Source organism: Carettochelys insculpta, chromosome 19 (genome assembly GCF_033958435.1).
Source record: "Carettochelys insculpta isolate YL-2023 chromosome 19, ASM3395843v1, whole genome shotgun sequence".
Taxonomy (NCBI): domain Eukaryota; kingdom Metazoa; phylum Chordata; order Testudines; family Carettochelyidae; genus Carettochelys; species Carettochelys insculpta.
The window spans coordinates 10,780,441-10,803,929 of NC_134155.1; the positions used below are offsets into that span (position 1 = coordinate 10,780,441).

General features: G+C 46.7%; 1 protein-coding gene across 1 annotated transcript in view; it reads left to right on the forward strand.

Moving 5' to 3' along the window:
- Positions 1-23,489, forward strand: part of KSR1 (kinase suppressor of ras 1) — a 146,049-nt gene that overhangs the window by 94,223 nt on the left and 28,337 nt on the right. The window contains exons 4-12 of the mRNA XM_075014138.1: positions 1,678-2,149; positions 4,644-4,648; positions 8,491-8,551; positions 10,536-10,619; positions 11,163-11,224; positions 11,323-11,429; positions 13,969-14,137; positions 17,603-17,644; positions 22,691-22,745. Coding sequence (XP_074870239.1) covers positions 1,678-2,149; positions 4,644-4,648; positions 8,491-8,551; positions 10,536-10,619; positions 11,163-11,224; positions 11,323-11,429; positions 13,969-14,137; positions 17,603-17,644; positions 22,691-22,745 — 1,057 coding nt within the window. The remainder of the gene's footprint in view (positions 1-1,677; positions 2,150-4,643; positions 4,649-8,490; positions 8,552-10,535; positions 10,620-11,162; positions 11,225-11,322; positions 11,430-13,968; positions 14,138-17,602; positions 17,645-22,690; positions 22,746-23,489) is intronic.

Sequence of the window (23,489 nt, forward strand, 5' to 3'; positions counted from 1 at the left end):
TAGCGGCAGTAACTTCGAAATAGCGCCCGTCACGTCTACACGTGTTGGGCGCTATTTCGAAGTTGAAATCGACGTTAGGCGGCGAGACGTCGAAGTCGCTAACCCCATGAGGGGATGGGAATAGCGCCCTACTTCGACGTTCAACATCGAAGTAGGGACGTGTAGACGATCCGCGTCCCGCAACATCGAAATAGCGGGGTCCTCCATGGCGGCCATCAGCTGGGGGGTTGAGAGATACTCTCTCTCCAGCCCTTGCGGGGCTCTGTGGTCACCGTGGGCAGCAGCCCTTAGCCCAGGGCTTCTGGCTGCTGCTGCTGCAGCTGGGGGTCCGTGCTGCATATACAGGGTCTGCAACTAGTTGTTGGCTCTGTGTATCTTGCACTGTTTAATGAAAGTGTGTCTGGGAGGGGCCCTTTAAGGGAGCGACTTGCTGTTGAGTCCGCCCCGTGACCCTGTCTGCAGCTGTGCCTGGCTCCCTTATTTCGATGTGTGCTACTTTGGCGTGTAGACGTTCCCTCGCTGTGCCTATTTCGATGTTGGGCTGAGCAACGTCGAAGTTGAACATCGACGTTGCCAGCCCTGGAGGACGTGTAGACGTTATTCATCGAAATAGTCTATTTCGATGTCGCAACATCGAAATAAACTATTTCGAAGTTGGGTGCACGTGTAGACGTAGCCTTTATGTGATTGCAAAATGTTGGATAACTCGCCCTTTAATATGTGCAGTGCATTGTGGGATATGACACTATATCCGTGTTTTGATTGTGTTGCTAATACTCTCTTGAATTATTGAGTAGTTTACTGAATTCAAAAAAAGGCTCTTCTTGCTATTTTGGTTGCTGACCCCTACCTATGCCAGTGGCTCACCCAGTTACACACTTCTTTAAACCCCACGCAGCACCTATCTGCATCTCAGGACTCTACATACCTTTGTAAAGCTAGCCCCAAGCTGGTTGTGCACTTTACGGGAGGGACGAAGGAGGTTTATTTAGGTTTTGGAGCCCCTGGCTATAATTAGGAAAAGGGAATAGTTTCTATTGCAGTCATTGGAAAGGAATTTTATCTGTGTGTTTAAAAGACTCTGAGGCAGGGATGGGCAACCCTGAGGAAGTAGGTGGGCCTCCTTAACATCAGAGGGCTGTAGCCAACCACTGGAGCTCCATCTGTAACCCTGGGCCCCCCCTTTCCCCTGCTGCCCCAACCCCTCCACATGCCTCTCGTGCACCAAAGCCCGGCACTTACCTTCTTCTCCCCCTCCCTCCCATGCGAATCCACTGATATATGCCCTGTGCCCGCTTCTCCCCCACCCTCCCAGTTCTGGAATGCTCTGAACAGCTGATTCGTGGCTGTTCAAGCTCTGTGAAGGAGGGAGGCAGAGGAGCAGGGATGGAGTGTAGATCAGGGGATTTGCAGCTCCTCTGAATTGCGAGGGTGAGCAGTAGGAAGTGCAGCGCTCCAGTGCCCAGGTGTGCAAGAGGCGTGTGAGGAAGTGGACAGCCAGGAGGTCCTTGAGCTGCAGTTGGAGCCCCAGTAGGCCCCTGGTGGCTTGCGGGCAGCAGGTTGCCTGCCACTGTTAAGAGGTGTTGAAACACTCATCTGTCCAGTTGACCCGTTGCCCTCACACCTCACCGTGTTGGTTTTCTGTCTGTTGCTAACACTGATTCTGTCGGTGAACAGGTGGGGAGTTGAAGGAAGATCTGCTGTGGAATTCTTCTGATGTGCGCCGAGAGAGCACCTCCGCATACCCTGCAGAACTCTCCTGTCCGACTGGACCCATATGGACTCATGGCCTGCTGCATCCTTCCAAGGGCAACAGCCAGCAGGCACGCTCCGTGTCGGTGTCTGCTATACCATCATCGGATTCTCTTGCCTTGAGTCACGGACCTTCCAGCTATGCAGATAACTTCCTGGAACCCTTAGCCTTCCCCACCCACAGCGGTCGGGTGGTATTTAGGACTCCTCACAGCATCACCATCACACCACCGACAACACCCCAGTTGAAAAGGTGGCACAAATTGAAACCTCCCCGGACTCCCCCTCCGCCTTGCCGGAAGGTTTTTCAGCTGCTACCAAACTTCCCAACCCTCACAAGAAGCAAGTCCCACGAATCACAGCTGGGCAACAGGATAGATGAAGTTCCTCCGCTAAAGTAAGCACAGGAGTTTCCAGCCTCTTCTAGTAAAGTGGCAGAGGGTGGGATGGACTGCGATTTGCACATGGGGCTTGTTGGTTTTGGCTGTGTGCATCCTTGTGCTTCCCATATCTCAGCTTGCCAAGTCACCAGGCATTCCTGGAGACCACCTAGACCTGCGCTAGAGTAGAACACACTCAAAGCAGTCTGACTGCTGAAATTCTGGCGTATGCTTAGGCCCGCTGATGGTGGCACAAGAGGGCATTTGCCACAGGGCCCAACATTGCAAAGGGGTCTGGAGCTCCAGCCGCTGCTGCTGCTGCTGTGGTAGGGGCAACGTCCAGACCTCTGGGCCCCTTTGAAACACCATGCCAGCGCTGCTGTGTCGCTCTGTGTGGCCAAAGGGAGGTACAGTGCTGTGGCGTGAGTGGTGCTAAGGGCTGATTGCTCTAGGCCCTGCCTCTTCCACCCTTGGCCCCTCCCCTTCCAGGCATGCGGAGCGGGACCCCTACCCCGCCTTGCCTCAGGGCCCGCAGTGGTTGTCGGCCCTATTGCACTCAGTAGAAACACTAGGCAGCTCTTGCATGTGGTTGACAGGACAGTAGGCCCAACCCACCACAGCTTGTGCTTCCATCCCCTCAGCTCTCTCCAACAAAGCTGGGTTGGAACCACATCAGTACTTGTACGGACCTATGGTTTGCAGAAGATGGGAATAGCTGTGGTGTAACTGTTCCTTCAGAACCCATATTGCTGGACTTCCTAACACAACATGAATGGGCTTTCGTGGTTCTGGTGTCTTTCAGGTCACACCAAATATAGGGGTTTCACTAGTTTGCACTTGCTGAGGAGATCAGCTCTCTTTTGTGCAACAATATCTCTGCTGCATTCCATGTACAGTAACTCTTTACACAGTTTAGCTGGCGAATGTGTCTTTCAAGCCTTGTCCTAAGCTGTGCTTTAAGTGTTGCTGTGGCCTTCAAACAGCTGTGTCTCAGTGACAGAAGAAATGAAATCAGTGTATAGATGGGTGTTTCAGTCAGTGTAGGGCTTGTGAGATGCTTTGTAGATATTTTGGGATGAAAGATGTTCTGTTAATGCATCATTTGCTTATTTATGGAAATGAGCACAATACAGCCACCCCACTCAGTCTGAACACCCCTGCCTTTTAGGAGAGCTCAGGTCAGGAACCAAAGTTTGCAGATGGCATTAAACCAGTACCACTTAGCCACACCACCCAACCCCTTTGAAAGAGTTAAAAGCTGAGACCTGTTGTCCAGCTGGGACCTGGCTTTACTGAAGGCTTTTATGAAGGAGCTGTTTATGTACTGCCTTAGAGGAGAGTAAGAAAGTTGCACACCCTTTTAAATATAAAGGGAGGGAAGGAAAGTTAGCTTAGTTGGTTGGTTTTGGTTACTGGTGCATATGAAAGAGTTCCATACAAAATCGCATATGACAAATGCAGTATAGCATTTAATGCAAGTGCAAATTAAGTGTGTACTACCCCCACCCCACACACACAGCTGGGCATCTGATAGCAGCAAGTACAGGTTGCACCTCTCTAGTTCGGCCCCTGTCAGGCCCTGAGGGTGCCAAACTAGAGAATTTGCCAACCCACAAGGGAGTCAACCATAGCCTAGAGTCTCCACTGCTACTGCCTGGGGTCCCAGCCACTGGCTCCAGAGTTCCGCTTCTGGCCCCAGTCCAGGGTTCCCCAGCTGGCCCCAGGCTGTGGGCAGTGATGTGTGCAGACAAGGCCAAGGGGAAGGCAGGAAACTTGTCTCCACTCACGTTAAGCAGACATCTGGCTAACTAAAATCCTACCAGACCCCGTATATTGCTGGACCAGAGAGCGCCAGACTAGAGAGGTTCAACCTGTATACAATTTGATTTTTCTCAATGGATGAGAGGTATTTTCTTGAATGGAAAAGATTGTAGCCAGCTGCAGCTTTGCTTTAAATCTAGTGGTGAAATACTGCTCTTATAACAGAATTGTTAACTTCGGGAGCAGGGAAGAAGGGGGGACAAAATCTGGAGGCTAATATAGCACTTCATGATTGCTAAGATTGTAACAGACCAGAAGGGCCTTGCCCATCTTCCATGTGTCTTCATACAACTCTCTACACACTCTGCTTTTGCAATGGAACGCATAAACGATAGAATTTACTCCCGGGCTCAACAGAGCCCAGGGATTTAGCCTGCCACATGATTTGGATGCCTCATTCCCTTAAGCTCTTTTGACAATCCCAGTTGGTGACTATCATCCACTGGCAGACAGCATGTATGTGCAAGGGGTAATCTCTGTCCAGTGAATTTTATCATTCCTGTGCACAAGAGAATGTAAAAAATATCGTGCCTGCAGGTGCAAAGATGCCGGTGCAGAAACAGAGGCCACGTTTTGAAAACAGTGTCTTAAAAGTTGCAATAAAGACTTAGCATTTAAGGGAGAGGTTTTAAATCATCTGTCAGAGGATCATTTGTGTTAAAATGGTTCTTTTTTCTTTTTGTCTTCCAGGTTTGGTAAGCAACTGATTTTTGGGGGCAGTCTTCGCACCTTTGCCCATGGGGGAAAAGAACGTCTTTTCTCTGTGGCTCCAGTATGGTTCTCTTTTTACGCTGACTTTTCTGGAAGTCCTCTGAGTACAGCAGCAGCTAACTTCTGCAGGCATTTTGCTTGCCTGAGAGCTGCAGGATCAGTCTTTATTTGTTAACAGGAGCTCTTCAAATGAACAGAGCAACAAACAGAAATGCTGATACTGTAGGGAATGGACCAGTGCTGAAGCTGTTTTTGTTGTTCAATATTTCTCCTCTCTCATTTCAGACTCTTGATGTCAGCATATGTTGGTATTTAAAAGCTCTCATTTCATAACTGTCCATTCAGCATCAGTGCATAGCCCTGCCAGATCCTCCTATGTAGCAGATGTTTCTTAAATTTCATGCAGCCTTGACTTAGGGATCGTGCAATGCCCGTATTTGCAACATGGAGCTTTGTGAGTAATTAGCAAATTTAATGATCACTAAGGCTCAGCTGTGCAAGGTACAGAACACACTGACTCTGAACTGGCAAAGCACTAGGTCCCATGCCTACCTTTACCCACCCAAGTAGTCCCATTGGAGTCAGTAGGGCTAGTCTGATGCTTTAAAGCTGTGGTGTCTAGTACATTTGCCACTCACCACCTGTGGCAAATGGGACACTGCATTGTGGTGAATATGGGGGCTGGCCAACCTGCGGCTTTCAAGCCATATGCAGCTCTTGGAGTCTTTAAATGCAGCTCCTCCTGAGAGCCACATGCAGGGAGTGTTGTCTGCCTGCTCTGTGCATGTGCCCTATTCCTTGGTGGGAGAACTGTGTGGGAGCTGCAGCAGCGGCTCCTGCAGCTCTGGTGAGTTGCCAGCATTGAATTAGAACAGGAGGGCCGGGGTGCCTGGCTCTGGGGGAGAGCATTCCATGAGAGCAGGGACTGGGGGTGGGGACTGGCTCCCAAGGGGGGTGAGGGAATTTTTCTGGGGGGTGCTGGGAGTGCTTAGCTCTGAGGGAGAGGCAGGGCATTTATTTAGAGTGGGACGGGGGGCTGGCAGTGCAGATAATGCGGTGAATATGGAAAGACGACAACCACAAGTGTGGCGATCTTTGAATTCCTATTGGACACCGCTGCTTTAAAATGAAGCACGTGCTGATGTGCTTTGCAGCCTCTGGAGCCGCACACTCAGCAGCTTGTAGTATCAAACTCAGCGCTAGACCGGAGCATTTACTGTGCAAACATGCGGTTCAATTCAGTGGTGTGCTGTGGTGTGACCAGCAGTGGTCGGACCAGACAGCGCGTGTCAGACACTGCTGCCTCCGCCGTGAATCTAGCACAGGAAACTGCTTGTCCTTTGAAATGCTTCTGCCTTCCTATTACAATTAAAAGTAAGGAGACTTTTATGAGGACTCTCTGGCCAAGTAAGCATTTATAAAGCTTAAGTGGTTGAACACAGAATCCTAGGAGTTATTTTTCCCAGAAAGAAAGAGAAACCAGTTATTTTCCCAGTAGAAAAACCCATAAAGTTCTGTAGCTAGTTTGATAGGATTGTGTGGCGTTTACTTTAGAACCTTTGGAAAAGAACAGAAAGTGAGTTTGGGGGTAATTTTTAGGTCTTTTTAGCTATTCTGTTTAAGGGTTCTCATGCTAATAAACTCCTTAGGGTGTTAAAAATATCCCACTGAAAGATCACTTTCTCTTAAGATTTGGGAAGAATGTTCTGTAAGGCTACATCTACACTAGAGAGTTTTGTCAACACAACTTGCAGAGCATCCACACTACAAAGGCGTTCTGTCGACAGAACATGGCACTTTTGTTGACAGTGGTCTGCTGTTCCCCCAGGAGGCAGAATCGGTCAACAGAAAGCAAGCGTGGGTGTTCCGGGGTGGAGTGGTGCTTCTCTCAACCGAAAGGGCTTCCAGGTCACCGACCAGCCCCGTTTGCTGAGCTTTCAGCTGGCCATTTTGTCGAGAGAGCAGTTGGGCAGTCCAGCCATACACTGTCAACAGAGTGGAGTGCTTTGTCGGTCCGCTTTGCAATCTGGCCGCGATCGGTCAACAAAAGTTTTGTCAGGAGAGAGCTACCGACAGTCATTTCTCACAACAGATTGCTCTAGTGTAGACGTAGTCTAAGAGCTTTTATGTCCTGACCCAACTTCCTAGCTGTTAGCTAAAAAACCACTGGTCTTCAAGCGACCATTAATTTATACAAGCTGTTATTTCAGGGCAACTATCCTGCTGGTCCCTCTTTGCAGTCTACCAAGGCCACCTGCTTTTATGCTTCCAGCCCTCAGCCATCACCTCTCTAGGATAGAGACCTGTCTCTCCTCTTTCCCTTACTGGCTGAGTTGTTTTCCAGGTTGCACAGTTCTCTGCCTGTGCTGTGTTATTCCCAGCAAACCAGACTGCTTAAACAGGCCAGCCTCTACGCTTTGCTCTTTCTCTCTTCATATGCTATGAGCGGCATGAGGACCCACAGATGCAGACTGCCCACACAGCTCAAAAACAAGCCCCTTTATTCTTAAGGTGAAAGCATTGCAGACAAAACATGAAAAGCAATAAAAGAACCACCACATGTGCTGCTCAGTTTACCAGCAATCACCCAACTCCAGCTAGGGCTCCAGTCAGAGTCAGTTCTTCAGCCCCACCTAGGGTTTTTCTGCAGTTACCATTTCATAACCATTTTTTTCTCGAGAACCCCTGTGCCCAGGTCACTTTGTTTCATGCAGTCTTCAGATTCCAGAGGCGGGTAACATTGGACGTCGGGCCTTTCCATAGGGCATAGCTGCAAAAGGCTGGGTTTTGAAGACTTGGAGGTGGAGGCGTGGGAGAAAAGAGGGAGCGGGGGTTGTGTTCACCTCCCATAGCTGTTTCCCAGGGAGTCCACTTCATGTGCATTCTTTTCTGCTACCTGTTCAGTATAGACCTTTGATCAGCCGGGCCCACAATTATTTAATAGAGTGGATTGCAAAGAAACGTGCACTTAATTCAAAGAGATGTTCCAGGGATCTTGCAGGAAGTAATTGCCGTATCATTCACACAAGCTGCTGCTGTTGGTTTTTTTTTTTTTTTTTAAATTGTTGAGATCCATCAAGCATAGTCTGAGCTTGGAGAATGCAGGTACCTTGGAATACATCTGCACAGTCACCAGCAGCGAGGCTCCCAGCCCCGATCAAGAGACTTGGGCTAGTACTTTACAAAGAGCTGTGCACACAGTGCTTGGGAGCTGCAGCAGGAGCTGGAGCTTAGGCTTTGGTATGTTTATAGAGCACCAGCATGAGCCCCCAGAAGTCCAAGTCTCTGAACCCAGGCTGGGAAACTCGCTTCTGCCCACTGTCCATAGGGTGGAACATTTCAGTGATGTATCGATCAAGGATCTGCTGCCATCTAGGGACAGAATGAGAGACTGGGGGAGTGGGGTTTCCAAAGTGTTTGCAGGCTCCGTGGCCATGATGCTGTTGACACTAGGGGGAACTGTGCACTTGGCACCTCCCGCAGGGGGAGAGAGGACAGAGCCTGTTGCATCCGTTCCCTGCTGGAAGTGCAGAGGCCTGCCTGGCAATGCCCCTGCCCTCCCCTCCGTCCGCTGCCTTCCACCTGGCAGCCAGGGTGAGAGCCCTTCATGGGTATCCACAAATATCTGTGGATATGCAGCATTCTGTGTATTGGGTCCCCCTTGGTGGGATTCGATGTTCATTTCTCCCTTAGAAATGCGATTTTCATATGCAAATACCCCTTTAGATTTCTAAAAGCTCAACCACTGTGGGCTTTGTTTTTTTTTTTTGTTTGTTTTGTTTTTGCAGCTAACTTTTTAATTAAACAGCATTTGTTCCCTCATCAGATCTCCCCCAGGCATCCCCGCAGACGGTACGAAGAGACATTGGCTTATCCGTAACGCACAGGTAAACACCCGCACAAAATACAGCATGAGCCAAAAAGGGAATGAAATGGATGAACCATCCCATGTGAGCGTGGCTTATCACCGAGACTAATCAGAGACAGAATTTTTTGCCTCCTTTGTGGAGATCAACCTTGACTCTGCTATTGGTTTTAATTCCAATGTCCTTATAAGAACTATTTGATGCAACCTTAATCCTAGAATTATATCGAATCTTTAACTTCCCTCTCCCAAAGTCATTCATTTGAGATCCTACCAATGTCTTGCTTATTTATATTGCAGTAGGAAAGGAGAACCTCTGCCATCAGCCAGGACCCAGTTGTGCAAGGGGCTGTAAGAACACACACACACCAAAACCAGTCCCTGTCCCAAGGAGCTTGCAGCTTTACGGAGCAAAGGGAAGATCTTTGTCTTAAAATGGGAGAACATTAACTCTTGCTAGCTTTCCTCTTCCCCTGTTGTGCTCCCGCCACAGGGAAAGAAATAAAAAAACAACCCCAAAAAGGGAGTAGGTTTAGCAGTAGCCCAAACAGTCTTCCCAAGTTTTATGCATCTGTTTGTTCTGCTACAAGGAAAAAAATATTATCAACCACAATAAGTTAGGCTCTGATGCTGCAAAGACCTACACATTTTCTTAATTTTAACCACCTGATTAGTTCCACAGACATCAGGATGACTGTTCAGTCCCAGTTCGGAAGAGCACTTGAGTACGTGCATGAGGGCTTCCTGGATCACAGCCTCATGAGGGCACATAGTTACTGCTCAGTCTGAGCCCCTGTCTTAACGAAACAGTCCTCCCTAGATGTGTACTTCTGCTTTTAGGGAGTCTTTGGAGGAGAAATGTTAGTGGTGTGATTTCCTTTCTGGGTTGAGTTCTGCATATGATTATTTGCTGCGACCAGTGTTCCCCCTAATTTTTTTCCATCTGGGGCAGAATAAATTTTGTTATGTGCACCAAAGCATGTGCTGATGTGCACCACCAATAGAAACACGCTGCTAGCTGTGGGTGCTCTGCTCATCAACTGGGCGGTGCCTGAATCTCTCCTGGGAGGTGGTCCAAGCACCCAGCTTCAGGGAACCCTGGCTGCCACCTAGCTGGTTTTGGCTGAATGTCTCTATCTGTAAGGCCACAGATGAACACGCCTCTGGAATTGGCGACTGGCAATTCCAGTTTGCAAACTTACACTGAAAAATGGTAGAAGTCTCCTTCTTGGAGTGGAACATCAGAGTGTATGCACATTGGTTGTTCTCCCAGACAAGCTCTGTCCACTCACCTGTGATTTGCTCCAGGGTGAAATTGACCCCCATGCAGACAGCCTGCACAAAAGCTAGGCTTGTTCACTATGCTAAGGTCATTTTCTTTCCAGATGCTTCTATACTACCCCTCCCTTTCGGAAGGGGCATATAAATGCAGCATATTGAAAATGCTAATAAGGTGCTGCTGTGACTATTCAGCATGTATTTGCATAATGATGGCCACTTGCCACAGTGAAAGTGTTGCTTTTGAACAGTAAAATAGCCATGTAGACGGGGTTCCTTGGAAAGGAAACCCTGTTTACAAAAGCACCCTTCTTCCTGAAACAAATCTGGAAGAAGGTGCTATCAAAAACGGGGCTTCCTTTTGAAGGAACCCCTTCTACGTGGCTATTTTACATTTCGAAAGCAGCACTTCCAATGCGGCGAGTGGCTGTCATTATGCAAATGAGGTGCTAAATATTCATCTCAGTGCCTCATTAGCATTTTCAATCTGCTGCATTTACATGCCCCTTCTGAAAGGAAGGGGCAGTGTAGACACAGCCTCCCTGAGCAGGTGCTGGCTTCCTTAAAACTCCTTTTATTAAAAAACCAGCCATTTCCATCAGAGTGTGTCCCTTTTCCAGGGGTCCGTGTTGTAAACTGGCTGTAGTTAAACAGTGATGTTTCAGGTACTGTTTGGCTTTTTTGTTTAACTAGCCCCCATCTGACACTTTTTCCCCCCTTCTACTCAGATTCTCTACAAAATCTTGGTTATCTCAGATATGCCACGTATGTCAAAAAAGCATGATGTTCGGTGTGAAGTGTAAGTACTGCAGGTGAGCACAGACTGCTGGTCCTAACTGAAGGATATTTTGTTGTATTCCTTGCAATTATAAATCTGACCGGTTTTATTCATCGTGGAGATGTATTGGCTTTCTTTATTAGTTTGCTGGAACTTTGGGCTCTGATCCTGCCCTGGGGTCTATTAGGATAGAGAGTAGTGGAGGGAGGGGAAATATTGATCCACTTAATAGGGTGGTAGCTTGGGGCATGGGCTATCCAGGCTTCACTCCTTGCTCTGCTTCTGGGTGACCTTAGTCAAGTCACTTAGTCTACCTGTGCTTCAGTTTGCTGCCTTATTCTCACATGGGTTTTCTGAGGATAAATGCATTTGGAACAGTGTGACATGTTCAGATAGTACAGTAATGGGGCCTTATAAGTGTTTCATAAAAGACGGTTACATCTCGGTGCAGACCCCAACATGCATCAGGTCACAGCGCAGCATTGGGGCCCTGCACTTCCTTTGAACTCAGCATGCGGTATACAGGAGGCCTAGACTTGGGTTGTCTGTAATGAATTTCTCTCTCTCTCTTTCACAGATTAAAATGTCATAACAAATGTACTAAAGAGGCCCCTGCTTGCAGAATATCGTTCCTTCCCAGTAAGTTTGCTGTGAGCCTCGGCGTTTTATGTTTCATCGCCGATGTTCTCACCTTGAGAATCAGTCTGACTAAAGCCTTTTTCTCCTTTTCCATTCAGAGCCGACAATACGAAGGACAGAGTCTGTCCCTTCAGATATTAATAACCCTGTGGATAGACCTTCTGAGCCACAGTTTGGAACCCTCCCAAAAGCCCTCACTAAAAAGGTATTCAGTGAACAAAGCTGGTTGTGGGTGTCTGTTTCTGAACAGTTGAACTGTGACCCGGTCAGGGGAACAGCAGCACGTTGGCTCATGGAGTGACAACGACATTGTTTTCTCGCACATTGTTGGCTTCTGTGTGTGAACGGTTGTGGTTTCCACGGGTGATGTGTTGCACGTGTGAAATTTGGCTTCTGAGCTGCTCCTGCTCCTCTGCTGCTTCCGGTGGGGACCGAAACATAGAGCCAAAGCAGTTGAGCAGAGAAGAGCGCAAGTGAAAAATTTTCCACTCGCAAGCATTCGTCTTCAACAACCATGGGCTCAGCGCCCGTTGGTATCCGATGCCTCACTCACTATTAATGAGCCCTCTCAAGGGTTGGTTAACGGGAAACACGGGGGTTTGGTTTAAACTAAACTTGTTGAGAAAAGCATCTGTTCCTGGCAGAAAATGGGGACATTTTTGTCAAAAGAGTGAATGACCAGAAACCAAGAAGGGGCCAATTTTCAACCAGAAACTGAAATGTTTTGATTTCAAATGGCATCGCTTGTGAATTGTGGTTTGGATGTCTTATGCTTCCAGTTTCCTCTCTGGGCTGGGCTCTCTGGCTAGATGACCTCTCCTCTGATGGACCATGACCAGGGCTCCCATGGCTCACCCTTGCCCCTCACTGAGAGGGGTGAAAGCGGCCCATTCTGGGAGTTGTATTTTGGCCTGAGACCCCAGCCCATAACCTAAGATGCCCAGTTTACAACTCCCATGAGTCCCTGAAATATTTTCTATTTTTTCTGAAAAGTCAGTTTCCCAAGGAATAAAAGCTTCTTTTCCATCCATTCTATATGGCTGTAGCTACAAAGTTGTTGCTATTTCGGGATACAAATGTATCCCCAAATAGCAGCTCTGGGGCTAAACACCATGCCCAAAGTAGCAGCACTGTTTTGAGCGCGGTATTCCCTTTCCACTACCCCTTGTCATGGAAGGAGTAGCGGAAACCTTGGAATAGCCCCTCAGTTTGAACTTCGGTGCCGTTTGGATGGCACCGAGTTCAAAATAACATAACTCTGAAATAACTTATGCAATTTGCATTGTGCAAATTGCATAAGTTATTTCAAGTTATGGCTGCAGTGTGGCTTTAGCCTGTGGCTAAAGTTGTACTGGAGCAGACTGTCCATCTCTGTCCCAGTGCAGGGTTGTTTCCTGTGGCAGATTTCAGAGGGGTTCCCAGTTTGGGGGCCGTGGCCCGTGGAGGACTGGGAGTAGGAGCTAGGTGGGACAGTCTTGCCCTTTCTCTGGTGCTAAATGGATGCAGGCTTCCAGCAAGATCCCAGGTAAATGGGAGGATGGGTCAGTCTGGAAATGGAGAACTGCTGGTTTAGTCCTGTCCGAACGTTGCCTTGCACTTGCCCAGTGCCCTGCTGGGACAGCGGCATTTCTCATTCACAAGGGGAAATGAGAGTGAGGCACGTTGCAAACAAAACTGCCCACCACACTGAAGACACTGACCTGTTCAGCGTGTCAGACTGCCGTGTGTGAAGAGGCCAGCAGACGTTTGAGCAGGGAGGGTTTGCACGGCACACAAGCCGTGGCTCCATGGGGATGCAGCCGTTCTGACTGCTTTGTTTTGTGCCTCATCCGGGAGCAAAACAAAGATGCTCCAGAATTCTTGAGGCTCTAACAGTGTTGAGCGTCCACACACCCCAGGGGTTCTAGTGGGAGGTGTAGGTGCTCGGTAGCTTTTTCTGCCTCTCCCTCAACTCCCAAAATCCTCATCTGCTTCCTAATCCCAGGATCCGGCTGTGTCTAGATGGCCGTTTTGAGCTAGATTAGATTACAGAGAACGAGTTCCTCCCATTCCCCTGCAGACTTTGGTGGCTTACAGACAGCTGCACAGCACTTCTTGTTTTTCACTCTCTGTATAAAGAATCCAGCACTCTTAATTGTGGCTGTGGTTCCTCCTGCCTTAGTTGAAGTCATTGGGAGTTCTGCTGCTCTCTTGAGTGGGGTCCTGTGCAGAGATTTCCAAGCTGCCTAGGGCATTAGATCAGTGGCTCCCAACTTTTTCACTAGTGTGGACCTCCAATCACCCCTCCCAAACTGTTCGAGGACCCCCTCAGAGCCAATCCTGGCCGCCGGACTCGTCCTTAAACGAAACAGGAAACCGTGACCTAGATTTTCAGACAGCCACTAATAACATTACTGGAAGATATTTAAAAAGAATAATTGATTGTAACTTTGCAATTGATTTAAAACTTATTTTCCGTGTTCCTTTTTTGTTTCTTTTTTCTTTTTCTCATGGACCCCCTGCAATCCCCTTGCCTGCAGACCGCAGGTTGGGAACCACTGCTTTAGATGCCTCATTCCTATTAACGCTGAGACGGCCTGCTGGCTTTTCCAGCCTCCTGCCCGTACATCTCGTGGAAAGAGCCTGTTGCTGTTTGCGCACAGCAGCAGTGATTGGCTGCTCTCTTTTGGGGGGAAGCAGGTGACCTGTAAATTAGCATCTCCCTTCCCGCGACAAATTCACCCCCGGCTTTTGTTGTTTTGCAGGACCATCCCCCAGCAATAAACCATCTGGACTCCAGCAGTAATCCATCTTCAACAACCTCCTCCACGCCGTCTTCTCCAGCACCTTTCCAGTCTTCCAATCCTCCCAGTGCGACACCTCCCCCCAATCCCTCGCCCATGGGCCAGCGGGACTGCCGGTTTCACTTCCCAGGTAACTGATTGACTGGTGTCAGGAGAACTGAGGAATGTCTGAGGGGCTCCTTTCGCCACTTCCTGGGCTGTACCCCAGGGGCCAAGGGCCTGGCTTATACACTGTTGTAACCTAGCAATGACAACTGTGTACAGCTCTCCCTCTGAAGGACAGCAGCACTTCTACTGTGTGAGGCTGTCCTGGCTAGAATACAGACCTTCATTAAGCTGGCTTCTACAGTATGTTTGGTCCCATTTTGGGGTCCCTAACTCCTGGGATCCCGAACTTCTACCTATGCACCAGAACCTGGCCCATTTCCAGAGTGCTTCCAGGTCCTGCGGGGGCAGGGGGGTCTATAAATGGAGTGGATTTTTGTCTTTGTTGTAAGGGAGGGTGGCCTAACACAAGGTGAACAAACTTTTTATGTGGGACCCAACTTTTTGTTCTGGTAAGTAGCAGTCTCCTCCTCCCAACCTCTCTAATGTAATCCAAACCGATTGGAAATTTTGTTTATGTTTGTACGGAAAAAAAATCCCTTCTGGCATGTGTAGGATGTCTGTAGAATGTCAAAATGGTATTCGTCGGTCTAGAAATGTGAACACACAGACATAAAAGCAGTAACAGATTTCAAGATCTGTAATGAGATGGATAAGCCTGAGGCCCAGCAGCCAATTGTGCTGCGCCCCCCTTAGGATATTCCACCCCGCCCCAGGACGCCCACCTCCCACTTTGCACACCCCGAGCTAACATACACATTGGCTTATTGTGGCCAGGGAGTAAAGCCCTTAGTAACAGTGCTTTTGGCCCAGTAATTTAGGAGGAAGACAGGAAATGGGCTGTCGTGTGGATGGCCCTCAGTGCTTTGCGTTGTTGAGTTGTGCATTCGGTTTCTAGATGGGGTAAGGTTTGGGCAGTGCTTCCCCCGGACGTCTGCAGCCATTGGATCCAGAATGAGGCTCATGCGTCCCCATTAGCAGGCAGATATTTTTGACAGCGTCCTATTTGGGGAGCAGAATCCACTCCTCTATCCTCCTCTGCACATTGGGTTCAGTCCCCATAGCCTGGCATAACTTCCAAAGTTCAGGAAGGCCCTGGGCCTTTGTCCAGCCATTCTGCTGTACTTCAGGAACTGTGCTGCCATTGGCCAAAGCCCCCCTCACTTATTCAGCATGTGGAAATGGGGGGGCGGGTGTCGTCCCTGGAAACTGTTCACACCTGGTCTGGTTTCTAATCAGAAGCTTATTCTGCTTTGATTGACGTCTAAGAGCACGTGCTTGCTGGGTGCACTCCAATGCGCCCTCTAATGTTTTCCTTCTGTGTGTGGAGTACATTTTGTTCTGTGCACTGAGGCACATGGTGATGTGCACCACCTATGGAAACACACGCTACCAGCTGTGAGCGCTCTGCTAATCTGCTGGGCGGCATTTGACTGTCTCCTGGGCAGCCGCCCAAGTGCTCAGCTTACAAGGAGCACTGGTGCACACCCTTCTCCCCAAGAACTCACATGAAGGAGCTATCCAATAACCTGGGGATCCTGGGGGAGTGACACATGTGCCAAGGTGGTGCTCCACCCTCACTACGCCCCTCTATAGCCTGACAGTCTGGCCTCCCCAACATTAATGTGAACCGGAGTGAAAGAACTGGCTGCCTTAGAATTGGGGTTTGCTATTGAGCTCCTTTTTATCTTCACCCTGGTGGAGCAGGATGATCTGTAGCTTACGGGAGGGGCAGAAAGCTTCTCAGAAGCCAACCTTTGACTTGGCAATAGAGAAGGAGAAAAGCTGCCTTGACTGGCACACCTTGTGCTTCTCTGCCCTCATCATGTTGTCTGAACTGTGCATGGTTTGAAAAGTTATTGAAAGTAAATCTACCTACTCTAGAATATTTATGGGACTTGAATCATCTCCCCTCTCCGCATTCCCTTCTTCGGTGACATTATCCTCTGTTTTTTTGCTTGAATTGTAATATCCACGTTGATTTCTGTGTGTGCATTTTAATTACTTGAAATCATAAACAACTTGATGAACATAAGGAAGAGTGGAGATGAAAACTAGAACAAACATCTGCTTCATATAAACACTATTGGTCATTTGTGGTGCTCATTGTGAGTCCCTTCCAAGAAGCATTTTTGAAATGGCTGAGTCAGAGAGTTGTGGTGGGAAGTGTTTGCCCTGTGAGTGTGTTGCAAAACTCACTCTCTAATAAGTAGCCTGAAGCCAATGAAGCTTTTTACAGGGTTGCAGCCACTAATTTCTCTGTGGGGGTCAAATTTCATTCCTTTTGCCTGGAAATCTTATTTTGTACTGTTAAAACAGCTGTTGTTTTATACCCTTGAGGTGACAGCAAAATGCAGCTAAGGGTATGTCTACCCAACAGCCTTATTCCGAAATAAACTAATCTGGAATAGCTGTTCCAGAACAGTTTATTTCAAAATAATGCTGCTCCACACAAAAATGCATTTTGAAATGGCAGTTAGCTATTTCAAAATACGTTATCTACACCCAGGGTCCCTTATTCAGAACAAAGCCATGGGACTCACTATGGCTTATTTTGCAATAAGCCCTATTCCTCTTAGAATGAGGTTTACCAATTTTGAAATGGGTTGACAGCTATTTCATAATAGCAGTTGCATCACGTAGACAGTGGGACAGTTATTTCAAAATGACTTTGCTGTGTAGACCTACCGTCAGTCTTTGATATGTCAGAATGGAAGCTGCAGTTCTAAATGCAAAGTCTGGTGTGGTAGTCAGGACAATGGTTTAACTCAAATGAGGCAGGAGCAAGATTTGAGTCTTGCTAAACAGAAACTTACGTGGTAATTCATTGGAATAGGACTAGCAACTAGAAATGTTAATGGGTCAGATCCTCAGCTGGTGTTAGTTGGTGGAAGTCCACTGAAGACAAGGGAAGGGCAGTGTTGGCTAGTAGATAGACATAACGTGTCACTCCATCTCAGTTTCTCCATTTGTATAATGGGGATAATGTCATAGACCTGCTTCTGTAAAGCGCTTTAAGGTGTACTGGTGACAAGCACCCTAGAAAGGTTATCATCTGTGTTTTGCCAATGTACACCTGTACAATGGGTACCTGGCATTGGCCACTGTTGGAAGACAGGATACTGGGCTTGATGGACCTATGGTCTGACCCAGGATGGCTGTTCTTATATTCTTATGTTCTTACACCATCTTAGGGGCTAACGTCTAGGTTCTTGGCCTCCCCGTCTGGCCACAGTCACTTCCAGTAACTCATCTTTCGCATGATGATTTGATTTTAGCCGTCATTCTCTGCAGTCTTCCAAACATGTATGTGCTGCAGTCCACTCACTGAGCTGACTGGTAATTAATCTACTAATCTGTTGCTCAGACAATGAACTGGGACTAATTCACTGAATGCATGCAGGGCATCTGCTAATTCTGTCTCTTGACACTTAACTTGTTTGTTTTATTATTTCCTGGTGATTTTGCTATCCTTTTTTTGTATATAAAGCTGCCTACTACATTCAGCATAGACAACAGTTTATCTTCCCAGGTAAGTTTATTGCTTTAATTCTACTAATCAGCTTGTGTTGTTTTCTGACAAATTAAACTGTTTAAACCTCCTGCTCTTTAGCGTGCTTCTGCTTTTCCAATAAAGAATGAAAACTTTCTCTTGTGTCACCGTAAACTTTGCTAATGAGTGATTTCTTTGTTTACATTTTAAAGTGACATTGACTTGTTTAGCTGAAGCAGAGGAGAATTGCATCGCAAAAATCTGTGAGCCACATTGATAGTTCTTTCAAAAAATTATCCCCATTTTCAGAACTGTAGGGCTGGAGGGTGCATTGAAGGACCTGGGCCACAGGGATTTAAGAAAGATGTACCTCATTCGGCCTGCACACTTTGGCTCTTGCAGCTATTGGCTCGTGTAGAACAGAGATCAGCAATCCGCAGGAGTGGCACGTGAGCCAGTTTTCATCAGTACGCAGGCAAGAGCTCAGCCCTGCCCCTCCTCCTCCCCCATGTAGCCAGGAGCTTGCTCAGCTCCATGCTGCCTGTGGATTAACAAAAGACCAGCTAATGCTACCAACCACCGCCTAAATGGTGAAGCTGTGCATCTTCATTATTTATTAATAGAGCTTTTGTAAGTAGGGCTATTAGTGACTTGAAAAAGTATCACCAGCACTTGGACCTTACCTAGAGGTCAATAGGTCAAATTTTGGCACTCCACCTCGGAAAGGTTGCTGACCCCGATCTAGAAGATGCAATAATTATTACAGTGCCATTGTCAACAGAACCCTTCAAAATTCGCCCTGACCTTTTCAGAATCTCTTTTAGGTTTTTGTTTGTTTTTAAAATTGGGCCTTATTTTAGGGAATATATTTTTTAGAATGCGCCCACGTGCGGAGTAGATGTGTGTGATGCATTGGGTGTAGACTGAAGGAGGAAGTGTGGTTGAGACTGAATAAAAGTGTCTTGGCGTGACAGTTCCATAACCCCAGCTCACCCCCTGTTGGTTGCTAGAGCGGGCCCTTCTCTGAAGAGCTTAGAATCAAATTTTCATAGACTCCTGGAGTCAGAGGGTTAGAAGAGACTGTCTCATCTAATCCCCCCGCCAAGGTACAAGAGTTTAGATATAACAAATCATGTTCCTTCTCTGTCCCTCAGCATGTGTCTGTTGTACCCTGTGATTACAGCTTGCATGGACACACTGGTGCTAGCTTTAATCTAGTTATCTCAGGTGACCGAGCACAGATGTGAACTTGGGTTAGCTGCCTGAGTGACTAGCTAGGGTTCTGGGCTGGCTTGTACCACCCACGTGGAAGCTTGCGTGGCCACAGCTTTGCTGCTCCATCACCTGAGCTAGCTAGCCTCATTTATGTCTACATGAGCCACACTCATGCCATGTGATTGCAATCATAGAATCATAGAAGAGTAGGACTGGAAGGGATCTTGAGAGGCCATCAAGTCCAGCCCCCTGCCCTCATGGCAGGACCAAGCACTTTCTAGACCATCCCTGAAAGCCATCTATCTAACCTCTTCTTAAATATCTCCAGTGATGGAGATTCTACCACCTCCCTTGGCAATTCGTTCCAGTGTTTGATCACCCTGACAGTTAGGAACTTTTTCCTAGTGTCCAACCTGAACCTCCCCTGCTGCAGTTTGTCCATTGCCTCTTGTTCTATCCTCAGAGGCAAGGAAGAACAAGTTCCCTCCCTCTGCCTTATGACACCCTTTTAGATACCTGAAAACTGCTATCATGTCCCCCCTCAATCTTCTCTTTTCCAAACTAAACAAGCCCAATTCCTTCAGCCTCTCTTCATAGGTCATGTTCTCTAGACCTTTGATCATTCTCGTTGCTCTCCTCTGGACCGTCTCCAATTTCTCCACATCCTTCCTGAACTGCGGTGCCCAGAACTGGACACAATACTCCAGCTGAGGCCTAACCAGCGCAGAGTAGAGCGGGAGAATGACTTCTCATGTCTTGTTCACAACACACCTGTTAATGCATCCCAGAATCATGTTTGCTTTTTTTGCAACAGCATCACACTGTTGACTCATATTTAGCTTGTGTTCCACTATAACCCCTAGATCCCTTTCTGCTGTACTCATTCCTAGGCAGTCCTTTCCCATTCTGTATGTGTGACACTGATTGTTCCTTCCTAAGTGGAGCACTTTGCATTTGTCCTTATTAAACTTCATCCTGTTTACCTCAGCCCATTTCTCCAGTTTATCCAGATCTTTTTGAATTATGACCCTATCCTCCAAAGAAGTTGCAACCCCTCCCAGCTTGGTATCATCTGCAAGCTTAATAAGTGTACTTTCTATGTCAATATCTAAATCGTTAATGAAGGTATTGAACAGAACCAGTTCTAAAACAGACCCCTGCGGAACCCCACTAGTTATACTTTTCCAGCAGGATTGAAAACCATTAATAACTACTCTCTGGGTACGGTTATCCAGCCAGTTGTTCACCCACCTTATAGTAGCCCCATCTAAGTTGTATTTGAGTAGTTTATTGATAACTATATTATGTGAGACCGTGTCAGATGCTTTACTGAAGTCTAGGTATATCACATCCACTGCTTCTGCTTATCCACAAGGCTCGTTATTCTATCAAAGAAAGCTATTAATTGGTTTGACATGATCTGTTTTTAACAAAACCATGCTGGCTGTTCCCTATCACCTTACCACCTTCCAATTGCTTGCAGATGATTTCTTTAATGACCTGCTCCATTATCTTTCCTGGCACAGAAGTTAAGCTGACTGGCCTGTAGTTTCCCGGGTTATTCTTGTTCCCCTTTTTATAAATGGGTACTATATTTGCCCTTTTCCAGTCTTCTGGAATCTCTCCCATCTCCCACAATTTTCCAAAAATGATTGCTAAAGGCTCAGATACCTCTTCTATCGGCTCCTTGAGGATTCTAGGATGCATTTCATCAGGCCCTGGTGATTTGCAGACATCTAATTTTTCTAAGTAAATTTTAATTTGTTCTTTTCTTATTTCAGCTTCTAAACCTACCCCTTTTTCACTAGCATTCTCTATGTCAGGCATTCCTTCAGATTTCTCAGTGAAGACCGAAACAAAGAAATCATTAAACATCTCTGCCATTTCCAAATTCCCTGTTACTGTTTCTCCCTCGTCACTGACCAATGGCCCTACCCTCTCCTTGTTCTTCCTCTTGTTACCAATGTATTTGTAAAAAGCCTTCTTGTTTCCCTTTATGCTTGTAGCTAGCTTGAGCTCATTTTGTGCCTTAGCCTTTCTAATCTTGCTCCTGCATGCTCGTGTTGTTTGCCTATATTCATCCTTTGTAATTTGTCCTAGTTTCCATTTCTTATACAATTCCTTTTGTAGTTTGAGATCATGCAAGATCTCCTGGTTAAGCCAAGGCAGTCTTTTGCCATGTTTTCTATCTTTCCTACTCAGCGGGATAGCTTGCTTTTGGGCCCCTAATAATGTCCCTTTGAAAAACTGCCAACACTTCTCAGCCGTTTTTCCCCCTCAGTTTAGCTTCCCATGGGACCTTACCTACCAGCTGTCTGAGTTTACCAAAATCTGCCTTCCTGAAATCCATTATCTCTATTGTACTGTTTTCCCTTCTACCCTTCCTTAGAATTGTGAACTCTATGATTTCATGATCACTTTCACCCAAGCATCCTTCCACTTTCAAATTCTCAATAATTTCCTCCCTATTTGTTAAAATTAAATCTAGAACAGCTTCCCCCCGGTAGCTTTTTCAACCTTTTGGAATAAAAAGTTGTCTGCAATGCAACCCAAGAATTTATTGGACAGTCTGTCCCCTGCTGTATTAGTTTCTCAACATATACCTGGATAGTTGAAGTCCCCCATCACCACCAAATTCTGGACCCTGGATGATTTTGTTAGCTGTTTAAAGAAAGCCTCATCCACCTCTTCCACCTGGCTAGGGGTTCTGTAGTAGACGCCTAGTAGGACCTCATCCTTGTTTTTTACTCCTCTGAGTCTAACCCAGAGACTTTCAACCCGTCCATCTCCTGTGTCCATCTCCACCTCTGTCCAAGTGTGTACATTTTTAATATACAAGGCAACACCTCCTCCCTTCTTTCCCTGTCTGTCCTTCCTAAGCAGGCTGTACCCTTCAATACCAACATGCCAATCATGAGTATTACCCCACCAAGTTTCTGTGATGCCAACGATATCATAGTTGTATTCATTTATTAATGCTTCCAATTCTTCTTGTTTATTTCCCATACTTCTTGCATTTGTATATAGGCATCTCAGACATTGATTTGGTCTTGCCTCCCAGTTTTGCCCTGGCCCTCTTTTTACTCTCCCAGTGTAGCCCATACTCCCTCCCATTTCAAGTTCATCTCCCAGGTATCCAATGTAGATGTACTCTGGTATCCACCTCTGTAAATTGGGTAATGGCTGTCACGCAGGGTGTCTATAAACCACGTTGAGGTCATTGAATGAAAGGCAAAATATTATTTGAATTGAAGAATAATAAATTAATCTAAATCAGTTGTTAATCTTCTAGTTTGACCATTAGTGCTCTTCATAGGAGATTTTTTAAAATCTGGTTTAAATTCAGATGAACTGAGATTGTCTGGCTTTGGCAGTAGCTTGTGGGGCTCCAGTAGAAAATGGATGACCTACGCCGAGCTGACACTGGGTGGTGCTGTTGAGTCACATGGGTGAAGCAATCAATTCTCTATTGCATCATGAGAATCTTTGGAAGTGTGATTAGAAGCCATATGAAATCATGTGTCTGAAGCTGGTTCCAATTCTGAAAGCACTTGTGGATGTGCTTAAAGTTAAGCACCTGAATAGTCCTCTTGACTGCTCACAGATAAACGCCTCCAGGTAAATTTTTGCAGAATTAAATTAGCAGCTGAGTTGAGAAATTCAAAAAATGTTACAAGTAATAACTGAACAGATTCAGTCAACATGAATGCCCTGTGCTTATTGTTCATAGGAGTTTGTTTAATGTGTAGAACTGCCAGTACGTAGCATACCTGCCTGTGTATTTCTTGGATGAGAAATAGCTCTTCAGTAGTGTGCCGGAGGGATTACAATACATGTATCATATTCCAGATGTTTCTGTTTTTTTTCTAGAAATTCCCAGCCCCCCACAAGTAACACAGCCTCCTGAAACAGCTGAAGACACTAAGTAAGCATTCTGCTTCTTCATCTTTTTGCTCACTTGAGAGCTAACTGAAGTTAACATTTCTGTTGAGTGGTTAGAGCGGAGAGCCATCTCTTCCACAGATTCATTGCCCAATGCTGGGGAAAGCACTTACACCAGTGGCAGGCAAATGGTGGCACATACGGCCCATCAAGGTTCTCTGTGTGGCCCATGAGATGTTTTGTTTATCATTCCCTGTGCGCAGGGTTGCCAGACTCCGCTGGTTTCTTGCTTATGATAGTCTTGCAGCCAACTGAGAAGAAGGAGGGCCCCTTGTAAGGCCTGCTTACTACCCTCGGTTGCCCATCACTAACCTCTTTTACAAGACTGGTAAAGAGAGGTTGATGCTTACCTTACTCAATGGATATTGTGGGGTTTAACTAATGTTTAGTGCAGCACATGGATGAGAGGCTTTTTGTTTTGTTTTGTTTTTAGTCATTAGAGATGGTCAGAAAATGTGAGAAGAGGTTCCTCACAGAAAAAATTTTAAAATCTCAATTTTCCCTTTAAATCTTCCACAGAAAACATTGGATTTACTGAAGATTTTAACCAAAACCTAAATTATTTCCCCTTGTGTCCAAAATATTTCTGAGATGTTTTTGTTTGTTGACAGAAGCAAAAACAATTAATTGGAAGCCCAACTTTCTGTCAAGCCGTTTATCATAATGCTTTGGCCACGCTTGTCAATTATTCTTCTTCCCTGGTAGGCTTCCGAGCCTGTGCACGTTA